The sequence below is a fragment of the Lissotriton vulgaris genome, chromosome 5, assembly GCF_964263255.1.
Source record: "Lissotriton vulgaris chromosome 5, aLisVul1.2, whole genome shotgun sequence".
NCBI lineage: Eukaryota > Metazoa > Chordata > Amphibia > Caudata > Salamandridae > Lissotriton > Lissotriton vulgaris.
This window is the reverse complement of record NC_141693.1, coordinates 1,043,583,014-1,043,596,828: the sequence shown is the minus strand read 5'-3', so window position 1 is coordinate 1,043,596,828 and position 13,815 is coordinate 1,043,583,014. Positions and strand designations below refer to the sequence as shown.

At 46.1% G+C, this 13,815-nt stretch overlaps 1 protein-coding gene across 2 annotated transcripts in view; it reads left to right on the top strand.

Annotated features, from left to right (window-relative positions):
- The window catches only part of SFXN3 (sideroflexin 3), a 183,354-nt gene that overhangs the window by 133,780 nt on the left and 35,759 nt on the right, over window positions 1-13,815 (top strand). For both annotated transcript variants that reach the window (XM_086922673.1, XM_086922675.1), the window contains exon 9: window positions 9,751-9,800. In XM_086922673.1, coding sequence (XP_086778799.1) covers window positions 9,751-9,800 — 50 coding nt within the window. The remainder of the gene's footprint in view (window positions 1-9,750; window positions 9,801-13,815) is intronic.

The following is a 13,815-nucleotide window of genomic DNA, read 5'->3' as shown; positions in this document are numbered from 1 at the left end:
ACAATGCAATGGTCTCGGCATTATTAAAGGTAGAGCTATTGGCATTGCTCATAACAATTCTTTTTCTTTTTAAATCATAAATAAATGGCATTGTCATTTACATTGCCAATAGCTTAATCGTTAAATAAATGGCATTGTCATTTACAATGCCAATAGCTTAATCGCTCGCAAATGCATGACCTATTGCATTTACACCCACACAGAGCCACACACACACAAAGCCACCCACACACACATACAGAGCCACCCACACAGAGCCACCCACACAGAGTCATTCACATAGAGTCACATACACAGAGCCACCCTCACACAGACGGAGCCACCCACACATAGAGCCACCTACAAAAAAAGCTATCCACACATAGAGCCACCTACAAAAAAAGCTATCCACACAGAGCCACACACACACACACACAGAGAGCCACACACACACACTCTGTGCACTGCCATGCTGTCAGGGATTCTGCAGCTTTACCTGCTGTGTACTGTCACATGCTATCAGGGGGTCTGCAAATGTACCTACAGGGTGCTACCACATGCTGTCAGGGATTCTGCAGCTTTACATTTTGTGTACTGTCACATGCAATCAGCGATTCTGCAGTTTTATCTACAGTGTGCTGTCACATGCTATCGGGGACTCTGCGGATTTACCTGCAATGTATTGCCGCATGCTGTCTGGAATTCTGCTGCTTCACCTGCCGTATAATGCCGCATGCATGCTGCCTGGGCCTCTGCAGCTTTACCTGCTGTGTACTGTCATATGCTGTCGGTGATTATGCGACTTTGACTGCTATGCACAGTAAAACATTGTCAGAAATTCTGCAGCTTTCTTTACGTGTTAAGCATTACCCAACACAGTCTTCACCTGCCGTTCTAGCTGATTGTTTTTACGGCTTTACGCGGCCACACGCTTGCAGATACGTGGACCTATATATGATATATGTGGCATAAAGTACCTTAACATAAGACGGACTTATGCTGCCATACAACAAGCTCACCCGCTGAGTTTAAAAGGTCTTTCGCATACTGCCTGCAGGTGAGCCTCATCTCATGGTTCATAAAGAGTCCCCGGACATAAACAGGAGAGGTCTCTTATGGGTTCTCTTATGCAGAACCATATGTCCCACCCTCCCCCTGAATAAACGGATCAAGCTGTGCAGAGACGCACCTGCAATAACCGACAGGGTGTACCCACCTCCCTCCACACTACACCGGATCTCTGCCAGCGCCACCTCACTGCAGTGCACGTCGAGCTCCGTGACGTCATAAATATGCGACGCCACCCAGGGACAGATATTTCCAGGTATGGATGGCCCAAGGCATGCCGGGAGCTGTAGTCCAGTTTTCCCTAAGCGTGACAGGTGTTGAAGTTAAAACGTCGGCGCCGTTGTCTTGGCAATCCTGAGCCGCTGTCCTGCAGAGCGGTGTGTTCACTCTCACATTCCTGCAAAGGGACGAAAGCCAAGAAATTATAAGTCCCCATGTGATTCTCCCAGGGAGCCAGCCACACCACTCGGACAACAACGGCCCTGTTCAGAGACGCCCGGCCTTAATCTCCCACACAACTCCCGAAATACACACCAGCGTTTCCAAAATCAGCGATATTCGAGGAAAACCAAAACAAACTTACCTCTCCTTCTCAGAGTCCACAGCGTCGGCTCGGGTGTCCCCGATCCGTGGGGCCGGATGCGAGCAGATGGATGCAAGGGCCGGACGCGGTCGAGCAGAAATGGCTGCCGCAAAGCTCCGAAATTTTCGGAATCGGGGGCGTGTTTTTTGGTGAGTGACGGATTACATCACAAATAGAAAGAACGCAAAAAACACGCCCCCGAATCCGAAAAAGACGGGCTTGAACCGAGTGACGCGCCTCTCCTCCAATGGGTGACCAGCATTTTCTAGGCCAGCCAATGGAGAAGAGGGGTGGGTTCCAAGCCCCCTCTAAGAAACATTAAATCTCGGGCTCTGCCCACTGCTACGCAGTGCAACGGTCTTCGAACTAAAAACCACCAAACAAAACTACAAGCATCTGGAAAGGATTTGGCGCTCTGGCAAAGAACGACCACTCCACCTTAAAACTGACACTCATTATCTACCACCAGGGGATGAAAGCAACGAAAAAGGAATGCCCTGGCCGCCCTCCTCAAAACCAGGTCTAAACACAGCAAAGAACTCTTCAAGACAGCCAAGGAGTTCTCCAACCCCTCAGCAACTAGAGACGTTCCTCAGTATGTGCAAAGTGGGCACTGGCCCCGGGCCTCTGCTTTTCAACATTGTTGGGGAGGGGATAGGGATTGTATTGCAAGACATTTAATTTTAGTGTTTAGTTGGGTCAACACTACTTGCATGAAGTGAATACTCTTGGTTTTAATGAATGCCTGTAAAGGCTTATTTGAATGTTGCCAAACAAGGTTGATTTCTGAGATTTGTGCACTGAAAATACCAGAACTGTGCTGCTATCATGCGGATGGACTTCTCACTGTTAATGTTTTTATTAAATTTAGTCTGTTTGACTAAATGTGCCTCACTCGATTGTAGAGTGTGATTGAAGTGCAACTTGGGAACAGCAACTGAAGATATTTTGGTTCAAATTTCCCCTCAAGCTTTGAAGATATAGGGAGAATTGTGAACTTTATTGCCTGTATAAACAGCCATCAATGCAGTTATTTGTGGGCCTGTGTGATGTGGGCAGATTTATTTAGATTGGAGTCTGGCTGTTTGGTTTTGTAGTTCTTGGAGTTTCAATAGCTTTTTCATCACAGCCCGGGCATCAACAATAGTTCAGTCTTAACAACACCAAGGCTCTAGTCAGTTCACTTTTTCTACCCATGGCTTTCAGAAAGATGTGTGTGTTACATATTCTGAGCTCAGCTGGTAGTCATTGAAGTCTGATCTGCAAATGTGTGAAAAAGCATGTATTTCTTGAAGGATTAAGACTGAGGTTTGAGGCACACTACATGGATACATGACTTGTTGGGAGCTCATGCAGATGCTCTACAATGTCAAAAATATGTGTGGAAATTGAATTTAGAAGTGTACATAAAAGATGTATATAAGGAGACCAGTAGGTGGACCTTGTCTGCCTGACTTGGTGTCTGTCAGCGCTTTATTAGATTAAGCGCAAGTGCCACTTGCCTGGAAATCAGCACTAGTTGTTCCTCTTTTAAGAAAAACATACCAGTGTAGACTCAAACTGTATTAACAATTTCCGTCCCATCTCCCTCCTGCCTCTTCCAGTCAAGATATTGGAAAAAGAGATACATCGAAAAATTTCAAAATGTTCACCTTCAATAGCCTCCTGGACAAAACCCTCTCTGGATTTCTCCTTTCTCACATCACTGAAACCGCCTTGTTCTTGGCGCTGGACGATCTTCACACCTTTCCAACGCAGGAACTTATTCAGTCCTAGTACTGTTGAACCTGTCTGGGACATTTGACTTGGTCGACCACCCTCTACTACCTGATCAGCCTCTGGAAGTTAGGGTTCAAGAGTGTGGCCATACTTGGATAAAATCCTACCTTCCATATCATTCTCAGGTAGTTATCATGCCCCCTTCTCAATTCAATTTCAAACTTGTTGTGTAGGGAGTTGATTGATTGATCCACCCTTTTGGACTACATCCCCTTGTAGTGTAGTTCCTATTTTCCCAATAGGCCCTGCGCATTGGAATAACATAAACAGTAGTATCGACGTAGAAGTGCGGATCTTCCAGGCCTCTACTGACTATGCTAAACTTAATTGGGTTTGTTACCAACTAGCTCAGAGGTCACTGGAAACTTTCTTCTCTGAATAGGAAGTGATCAGCTTCCCTGTTACAGACAAGAAGGGATTCAGTTTTCCAACAACCGTGCAACATGACAACTTTGCTCCTCAGATAAGAGTCAATCTCTAGGGTCGTGTGAAACAATAGACAGTTATTTTACTCAGTCAGTTGTTGTGCAGATTACTTTCACAATATGTAGAGAATATAGAGACGGGCGTTGTCAATAAAGGGTAACATTTATTGAACAGTCTTTCTTCTCATACAAGAGAAATGAATTGCCACAATTGCAAGACTGAGATGAGTATTGCGAAATAATACTGTAAAAGCTTTGATATGGTTTCTGAGCCATACAATGGTTTAAAATGAATAAAACATATGCACATTAGGCTAAAATACTCAACTGGTGCTTCTAACTACGCCTACCCCAGTGTACCTGACCTAAGCCTAATACTTGGGAGGGGAGTAAGTAAGTAGCTTTAAGTTAAGTTGGTTTTGCCAAGGTTTGCTTCAAGAATTCTCTCTAAGGGTTTAGTCAACACCATACCTCTGGAATAGAATGATGGAGGTCTGGTATCTCCTTCAGGGAACTCGATATCCCAGTCACCCGCAAGGGTAGACTAGAAACGCCGGAGCTGGATTTCTCTGCAGGAGAAAAGACAGCGTCTCTCTCAGCGCGTCGAGGAGGAGGAGGGGCAGCGTCCGTGGCAGCTTGCATCTGCTGGGCTCTTGCAGGGGACGGCTGTTCAGCTCCTAAGTTCACCACACCATCGTTCGCTAGTTAGCAGCGATAGCAGTAGCGATAGCAGCTATGGTATCATCAGCATAACAGCAGCTTCAGCTTCAGTGAAACAGCAGCAGCATCAGCGAAAACAGCAGCGTTTGCTTAAGGCAACGTTGGTAATATTTATACCTGAAAGGTGCCTTGTTTGACGTACGTTTTTGGACATAAGACGTCAATAAAGATGTCACTAGGAAGTGATCGTCTATCAGTGCTCATTAGAGTTCTATTACTAATCAAAACATAGCAAGCGGGGCTTTCCCAGGTTGCTGAGTTTTTATCTTGTTGAAGAACTCGGAGTGTTAATCTAGGAATCTTAGATAGTAACTTCTGCTATGTCATTGCACTAATTAGCTGCAAAGGAAGTGGCAGAGGAAGCGATTCTGAAATGTGGCTCTGTTCGTGTGAGGCCAGAGACGAGTTTCTGAATATTGCATTTGATCGGTTATGCCAATATAGGGGTACAAGGGGATTATAGCCGTATAGGGGCATAAGGTCACAGTATCGATCAGGGTCCTAGATTAGAACGCAACACCTTGAGATACACACATTATTTTTTCTCTCAGGAGACTCTTGAGGGTCGCCTAAATTCAGGGATTGTATGACACTTCACCAGGTGGATGTCCTGCATTTCTCTTAAAATCAATGCAGAAAAAACAGATGCTATGCTGATTGCTGTTCAGATGTCCCCTAATCCTGTCACGCTAAATCTTTGGTCCACAGACTTAGACGCTCAGCCCACCCCTGCCACCTCTGTGCACCAACTAGAATGCTTTATCGACCACAACCTCACATTCTCCACTCAAGTGAATAAATACTCTTTTACCTCTCCAAACCATCTCGTCCTGTGGTAGTCCAGTCCAGTCAACCATGCCCATCAGATGTGACTACTGCGATTCCCTTTCTTTACAAGCCCCAGACTATGTTCTCTAGCGACTTCAGAACATTGCTGCTAGAATTGCGCTGTCTCTTCCCAAACACTTATTTGCTACTGAGGCCCTAAACTCTGTCCATTGGCTTCCAATAAAAAAAAGTTCACAGCTTTTTGGTTAAGTCTTCAGAGCCACCCATAACCAGGTTCCCCTATATCTTCAGAGAACGTTCATCTTCTACAATCAGCCCCCCTCCTCATCAGGAGCCGTATGCAGTCCTCGGCCAGACCCCTCACCATGCCTCGATTCTACAGAACTAGATCAGGAGGCCAGGCCTTTCCTGTACCTGCAGCAAGACTCTGGGGCTCCCTCTCCCTTAAGCTTCGCTTAGAAACTCATCTTCCCCCATTTCGTAAGCTTCTGCAAACATAAGATAATCTCTATGCCTCTTGTCACACCGCCTCTCTGCTTCACCCAGTGCCAGGACATCATTGTTGGCGTTTGCGTGCCTTAAAAATCCCACACACAGCATGACACTATGGAGAATTTGGTGGTTCTAAATAGTAGGTTTGCACAGTAGTTCACAGTGTGACCAGAGGTTCAAGCAGCCCTCCATGAGGCCCTTGGCAATAAAATATTTCCCTGAGGCGTTAACCACAGTTACTGCCTTTCTGAACAGGATCTATGGTGATGTGTTGTTACTTTATTTGTTGTGTTTTACATTTCATAGAAACGTTCTAAAGAATTGTGTTATGTTTTTGGCCCATATGCCATTTTTCAATGAAGTCCATTCAGTTGCTCCTGTTAATTTGTGGCAGGGCAACCAATTACTCCCGATGGAGAGCAAAAGCAAGAGGCAAAAGAACACAGAAGGTCACCTTGCCTAATCCCTGCAGAATGAACCGCTTGACATTAAGCAACTAATCCCTTTGCCTTACATTTAGCTGGAAGGAACCTTTGAAGCGCTCCAGGTGGCATTGGACCACCTCTCTGCTATGAGGCTATCGAGTTCACTTTTTCGGTGTTTGCTTGCACTCTCGTTTCTCTGTGTGAGAGGCGTGCTGTAGGAACCGTAAATGCACTGTAAGCATAACCTGAAGAACTCATAATATATCATACCAGTGATCTAGCGGCTGCTACCGAAATCTTTCAAAAACCCAATTTTCATTTTCGAAATACAGTGCCACCTAGTCCACGAGAGCTGTGGAAATACACATTGACACCCCTCACCCTTTAGAAATAGGTGGAAATGGTTTACACTATTCCACTTCATTACAGCACAGCGTGCCTATGCTGTGACACCGCACAGTATTACGGCCAGATGTCAGCAGGAGGAATACATCGCTTTATTTCTGGTACCCTTGTTACTACTGGCTATTCCTTCTCTTGAACACAAAGCCACTACATGCTGTGCCAATATCACGTGCTGAAACTAGTACCGCCTCTGGGCATTACCGTATTACTACAGGGCTCTCGTCTTTTCTGGGTACCTGGATAAGTCTAGCTCCCTTAGTGAGACACACTTGAACTGTATATGTGTGATCGTATGGTACAAGCCTGTCTACAGAGAAGCGGAGTGCTGCACTGTGTCGAAGGCGCAAGACTTATACCACCGACAGAAGTAAATCGCCCTTATCTTTTTACAAAGGTGTAAATTGAAGCTTTAATATTTATTTTTACAGTGACTGAAGGTGTGAGGAGTTGTGATGCTCCAGTGATATAAGCAGTGACCTCCAGTTCTAGGGTTGTACTTAGACACTTGGAAACCGGAGTCCGCTGTGAAGCCATGATTTCTCAATTGTGGTGGGAGCTTGCAGGAGTATACATACATGCACACACAGAGACACACACACGTATGCACAATGCAATCGTTTGTCTAGGAGTGATCTGCACACAATAGGTGAGCCTGCCTTGACTCAAGGACTGACACTCATCCCTTGTACCACAAGAAATGGTTCACTCGTTTTGCTGACAGTCATGGAGTTGGGATCGCTAGTGGGTCAGATTCGTGGCATCAAGACCATCTTAAGATGCAGTATTAAGTCTCAGGTCATACATTTATAGTATCATGTACCCATAATCACGTGTGGAGTATTAGTTTGTCTAATTCCTGTGTAACATAATAAATACATTGCACCATCTCTTGAATCTATTTCTCCTGTCCAGTGGTGCTTGAACAATTTTTAGAGTGGGGGTGCTGCCAGTAATGTCATGAAGTCACAGAGACTGCGAAAAATCCAAGCGCCACACAAAAAATAGCAAATGTGCTTCACCCATTCAGTATGTATCCAATGGTGCATTTTGGAGACTGGTGTGGTAGCTACTGTCATTTACAGACAGCACATTTTCAATTGAAATGGACACTAAATTTGCTTAGACATGCATTTTTCACTGGTAAAACTATGTGGTGCTCAAAAGATAATGTGTGGAAATTTGGGTTTCAGCGAATACGTTTCATTTGTGCATCACCCGGTAAAGTGTCTTGAGCTGCGTTGATCCTATTAAAATCTTTGCTTCCTGCTTCCATCACAATTCAGAATTCCAAAAATGTGTTTCATTTATACTTTCCTAATTGCTGATATATTTTGAAAATGTGTGCATCATTTGTCGGTATTTAAATGTGGTGTGTTATGAAAAAACGGGCACCCCACAGCCTTTCCTTTCACTTGCTGTACTCCAGCAAGATTGTCACCCAGGCCGTTTTTACACAGTCCTCTCACTGTACAGTCAGAGAATTAAAAATAAATACCAGTTTCCCAATAAGCAGCAATTTGTCAGAAGACGCCGTCTGACGTTTGACCTTTGTCTTGGAACGCATAGCAAAAATGACAAAATAAACACAAATTTTAAAGACAACTTTATTGCTCATTCATCTTCTGAACTCCAGCAGGGTTATTTGTAGGGGGCTACGCACGCAAGCATCCCTACTTCCGGTACCTATGCCCCCGTGTTCTGTTTCAATGTATTTGCCTCCCTCACAATAATTTGACACCCTTGCTGCAAGGTCTTCACTAGGCAAGTAGAAGGCAGGAAGGTGTCAGTAGCGTTCTCGCCCAAACCTTTAATTTTGGCATTAATCATGAAAAACTTGACAAAGCTGTTTCGACATTTTCTTTTGTCCTTGAACACAAATTTCGCTAAATCTAGATTTTACACTTGGTTCTTCCCGCAGTATTAAAGTAAGGAGCGCTCCGGGTATCCTGGACTTAGTGTTACCATGGGAATGAGCCCAGGTGGAGTAGAGTAAGGTTGCTGGTGGGGCTGGGGCTGGGGCTGGAGCAGACCAGTACAGGCCCTGTGTGGGCAGCACGTGCCACCTCGTGCTGAGTCTGTTTCATCAGTGCTGAGGGTACCAGAGCAGGAACCTTGCAAGAGTAGGAACGCCCCAGCAGGGAAGGTACCACTCACTGAGCCAGCGGAATCGGTTATCTTTTTTGGAACCATTTCTGACATGCTGGTAATTCTTTGCAGATGTGGTTGTGAAGACGTGCCCACAACTGTGATGTCTGACTGGAAGTTCACGTTCCTGATTGTGCTGCTGGATTGGCTACAAAATGAATGTGAAAGCTTTTGAATTGACTTTGCTCCTTGCTTGGGACATATCTAGCGCCAAACATTGTTATGGTGGTCGGTGAATTCAGGTAACTAACAGGACAGGCTAGTGCATAAATAGTTTGAAAAGGAAGTGGCAACCCCAAAGGTTTTCATAGAAGTCTGTCACCCGCACGGCTGAATTCCAGGATTGTCGGACACCAGCGCTGCCTAATATTTCACTTCATTCCTCATTTCGCCACCACCCTATAGTTCCTGTTTTTGTATCTTACTTTTGCAGGCTCTTTGACTTAGTCCTTTTTTAATATCTTTAAAATCCTGCTTCTTTCTCCCTTTCCTACATTTCTCTCTCTCTCTCTTGCGCTGGGGCAATGTCTGTTGACAAAAATTCCCGGTCCCCAACTATAAATGCTGGGGCCAGCCACCTGCATAAACTAGGCTCGCGGTCGAGTGAGCTTGATGCAGAATAAGAGGTACAGGCTGCTGAACCCTTAATCTATCAGATTAACCCTCGGAGGAGTGAACAAACATCCAGGCACCTTTTCAGCATGACCTCTGGACTTACTTTAATGCTAGTATTGGTGACGCCCAAAATGGGCTTGAATAGGTCTCCATATGTGTTCTCGGACTTTGTGGAAGTGAAATGTCTTTCACTTTACGTTCATGGTGTTCTAGCTAGGAAGAAACGATAACAGACCTGTGTAGTAATGGCAGACTTTATGAGCTCTTAGAGGAACATTTCTGCAGTTGTTGAACCTATTTGTCCTTTTCTTTCTTTCCGTTTCAGCGATCCCGCCTGTCATCATGAATGCGCTGGAAAAGAGAGCTTTCATGAAGGTAACTCCTGCGTTTTGAATTCCTAGATTTTTTTCCTTTTTTCGTTTAAATCTCTTTTATTGATTTGAAAAAAGATGTAGAAATACAAAGAGGTGTCTCACTCATAACCAGCAGCCGTTGAGGATTAATATAAGGTGAGGGTAAATGAACGAACCAGAGTTGGGGGAGTGGAGGGGGAGCCTTGGGGGAAACGGCTGGAGGGGAGGGTAAGGTAGCTCGATAGAGCTAGCCGCTTAAATAATCAACCGTTTTAGGTGATTGGGGATCGTGAGAGTGTTCATGCGCACTTTCTCCTTCACTCCTGGTGGGTCTCTGTGGTCGTGAGTCAAAGTGTGCGAAGGTGTGCCGGACAGGTGAGCTCTCGGAAAGGAATTGTATGCATGGGCCCATGTCTTGTCAAATCGCGGGAGTTTGTGATCTGCCACTACCAACAGTTTTTTCATGCCTGGTAAGTACCATAGCTTTTGCAGCCAGTCGATATGCGAGGGTACAGTGTCTATGCCCCACTTGACCAAGAGGACTTGCTGAGCTGTGCATAGTGCTAGAGTTATCGCTTTCCCTGTCTGTGAACGCAGAGGGTATGTGTAGGCGTGAGGGAGCCGTAACAGGATGTAGCTGGGAAAGTTTGGGAGTGTCTGTGCTGTACATGTAATTAATATCGGCTGGTACCTTTGTCCAGTAGCGATGTAATTTGGGGCAGTGCCAAAGAAGGTGGGGTAAGATGCCTGGGTGGCCACATTTACCCAACAGATATCAGTAGCGCCATGTTTCTGTTTAGCCACACTAGCTGGAGTGTAGTACCCTTAGTGTGCCAGTTTGAAAAGTAGCTCTTTCCAGAAGCACTATGAGCAGAGGTGCGAACTCTGTGCAAAATATCAGACCATTCCTTGGAAATAAACATACATTCACATTCAACCTCCCATCTCTTCTGGGCTGGAGTTTTATAGGTGGTCGTAAGGGTATTTAAAAAGTTTTAGGTATCAGAGAGGAGGCTCTTTTCATTGCTGCGGGTAAAAAGCCATTTTTCCAATGGCGTAAGTGATCTGGTGGCATAGGGGCGTACGCTGGGCTGAGCTACCCAGTGTCATATGGCAACGCAGCTCCAGTACTCGCCATTTGACACACCATAATTGCTTTGGATTTGCGGAAAGTCCATAAGCTCATAGTAGTTAAAGACGTCCCCTATCCTTTTGCAGTTGGCGTCTTGCCCTGCAAGGTATGTTGTGCCCTGCACAATTGGGGGGAAGTCAGGGTGCTCCACAATGGGCGTTACTGGGGAGATGTGTGTGGAGAGTCCCTTTGCCAGCTTAACCTTATTTCGCCCGAACCACTGGAGAGACGCAGATTCCAGGCGCTAAATGTTTTTTAAGCCGCCAGGGGATTTTTCATATGTGAATCCTAGCGATGGTTTGGTCGATAAAGCACCTGTCTTTTTCGGTGAGTGTCCTGCTTCATTCCACCATGTATCTCAGCTGGGCTGCTTGGTAAAAGCAGATCACGTGAGAAATGCCAAGTCTACACTCGTTTAGTGGTATGTAGGTCTGCTTCTTAGCCATTTGTGCCATCTCAGATGTAAGTATTAATCAGTGTCTGGAGTTCCTCCATGATACCTGGGGGTCGGATATATAGAGTTTGCATAATGTAAAGAATCTTCGAGAGGAGTAACATCTTAATGGCTGCAATCCAACCCAACCATGAAATGGGGCTTCCCTTCCAAGGTTGTATGTCTGAGCAAGCTGTTGATAGCAGGGCTGCATAGCTGCATTCTGATGTCTTTTAAACCGCAGAGTAGATTTGAAGTCCCAGGAATGGGTTCCCCTGCGTGGCCCATGGGAACAGAAAGAGGCGCTCTAAATGAAGTTTAGCAGTATGAGCTGCCTGAATCTGAAAGACTTCTCTGGCGAAGTGCATGGCCAGCAGAATCTCTACCCCAACCTTTTTTCCTAATCCGGAGGAGAAATACTGTCAGTTAACCAGCGGGACCTCAAACGCTTTCAGACATCCTTGAAGAGATGGATATCCTGCAAGAGGCATTTGTCGCATTTGTACTCTCTGAGTGTTGTGAGTAGTGCTTTTGGCTTTGCAGAAGCATTGAGTCCACAGACTTTTATACTCAGGATCTTAACCATGGTACCTTAGAGGAAGTAGCGTTGGTCATGGAGTAGTGTAGGAGTTTGATTGTCATAGATCTCCTTGGTGTTTAAGCTTCAGCATTGTTGCTGTGGTGGGAGAAGGGTTTCATGGGCTAGCAGTCGAACAGAAAGGGGCTAGGCAATGAACAAAACAGGGTAACGCTATTGCTACCATTGTCAGAGCAACAACTGTGTAATGATCGTGGTTCACGTCACTGGCAGGTATCAATTATGAGGAGTACGACAATATAGAGGTGTGCCGTTGTCTCTGTGCCAACTTGTAGATGTGAAGGCATGGGCAGACCCACCTGGCCCCTTCTGGTGGATTTAAGAGGGGTGCGGTGACCACATCCATGGTGTAGTGGGCGGCATCCCTCAGCTTCTGTTAGTGTGAGCTAGCCAAAATCTTGATTCGGGAGGGTTCCCTATGCTGTAGGTGTAATGTGAACCGTTTCTTTCGGCTCTCTGCTGCCATAGGTTTACTAGTTTTATTTCTGTGGCTGTGGTGTCCATCTGCTGTTGAGGAGGTCAGGGAGCTTCCTCGCCCTGGTGCGCCAGCCTCCTCACCTGAGCGTGTCGCCAGACCCAAAATCATTTGGGCCTCCTCTACGGTGCGAATCGTGTGAGTCTCATTGTTCCAGACAAAGGTCAGTCTGAAGGGGTGTTCTCATTTATATCTGACTCCTTTTTCTCATAGGTAGGTGGTGACTGACTGGAGCCTAGATGACTCTGTAGCGTGATGGCAGACAAGTCCTGGTCCAGCCATATCCTTGTACCTTCAAACGCAATGTACTTCTTCTTCCTCACCACCGATATTATTGCTTCCTTCTGGCGATAATGGTGTACACATGTCCGTATGTCTTGCGGCGCTCCTGGGAATAATGATGGGCAACTTGCTCTGTGCATGCCATCCAGTGTGATTTCTTGCTGCTTGAGCTCAGGGAGGATATAGCGGAAAAGTGAATTACATACTCCTGTAAGTTGCCGAAAGCAGTCTGGAATGGAAATCCTTTGATCCTGATGCTGATCGTCGAGATCTGTTTTCCAGATCCTTCAGGCGCAGTTTCAGGTCTGTATTCCTGTCACACAGGTCAAGCAATTAATGTCTGTGGTCATAGAGTTCTTCCTCCCTAGCATCACTATTTTGTTCCAGGGTGTCTACCCGCTAGCCAAGCTTGCTGACATCTCTTTTGAGCTCTCTAATGTCTGTGGCTATTTCGTGTTTCAGGGCAGCTATGTCCAACCGCAGCATGCTAAAGAGGCTCTCCATGTAGGTGCATGTGATCGGGCCTCTCTGTCTGGGGCGTATTAATTTGGTGGATTGCGGAAAGTTGACGTGGAAGGTGAGTAATCATGCAGCTGATCCGTCTTCTTGGTGGAGGCCTTGGAGAGCATGTCCCTAAGCGTTGCATCTTTCCTCACGCGATGGGTCGTCATGAGGGATGTCTAGGCCTCTCTACAGATTGGTGAACTGCCGCACTGAGGAACTGAATGGAGGTGCAGAATCAAGCCCCCAAAAGCACCTGTGTGTTGGAGAGTTAGGTGATTTTAGTGCCACAAGATGGGTATTTGGGGTCCTCAGGAGCCAGTGGGATTGGCTGTTCCCAACAAGCTTCTCCTTAGGACAGTGGGGAGGCCATTATCACTTCTCTGCTTCCCCGTATATTAAGGCCCTCCAGTCACTATCAGCCTGTCAAGCCCCCCCCCCTCCACAGTAACCGAATTTCTAGTGGCCGTGATGCCCAAAACATGCTGCTCTGGTCAGGTACCTGACACCGTAGGGGCAGGACTATCAAACTCTGGTGCTGCTTGGAATTTCCCCACCTTGTGGTCTCCTGGGATCTTCATGTCCTGGGTCGGTCCTCCTCCAGGCTGGGCCGCCG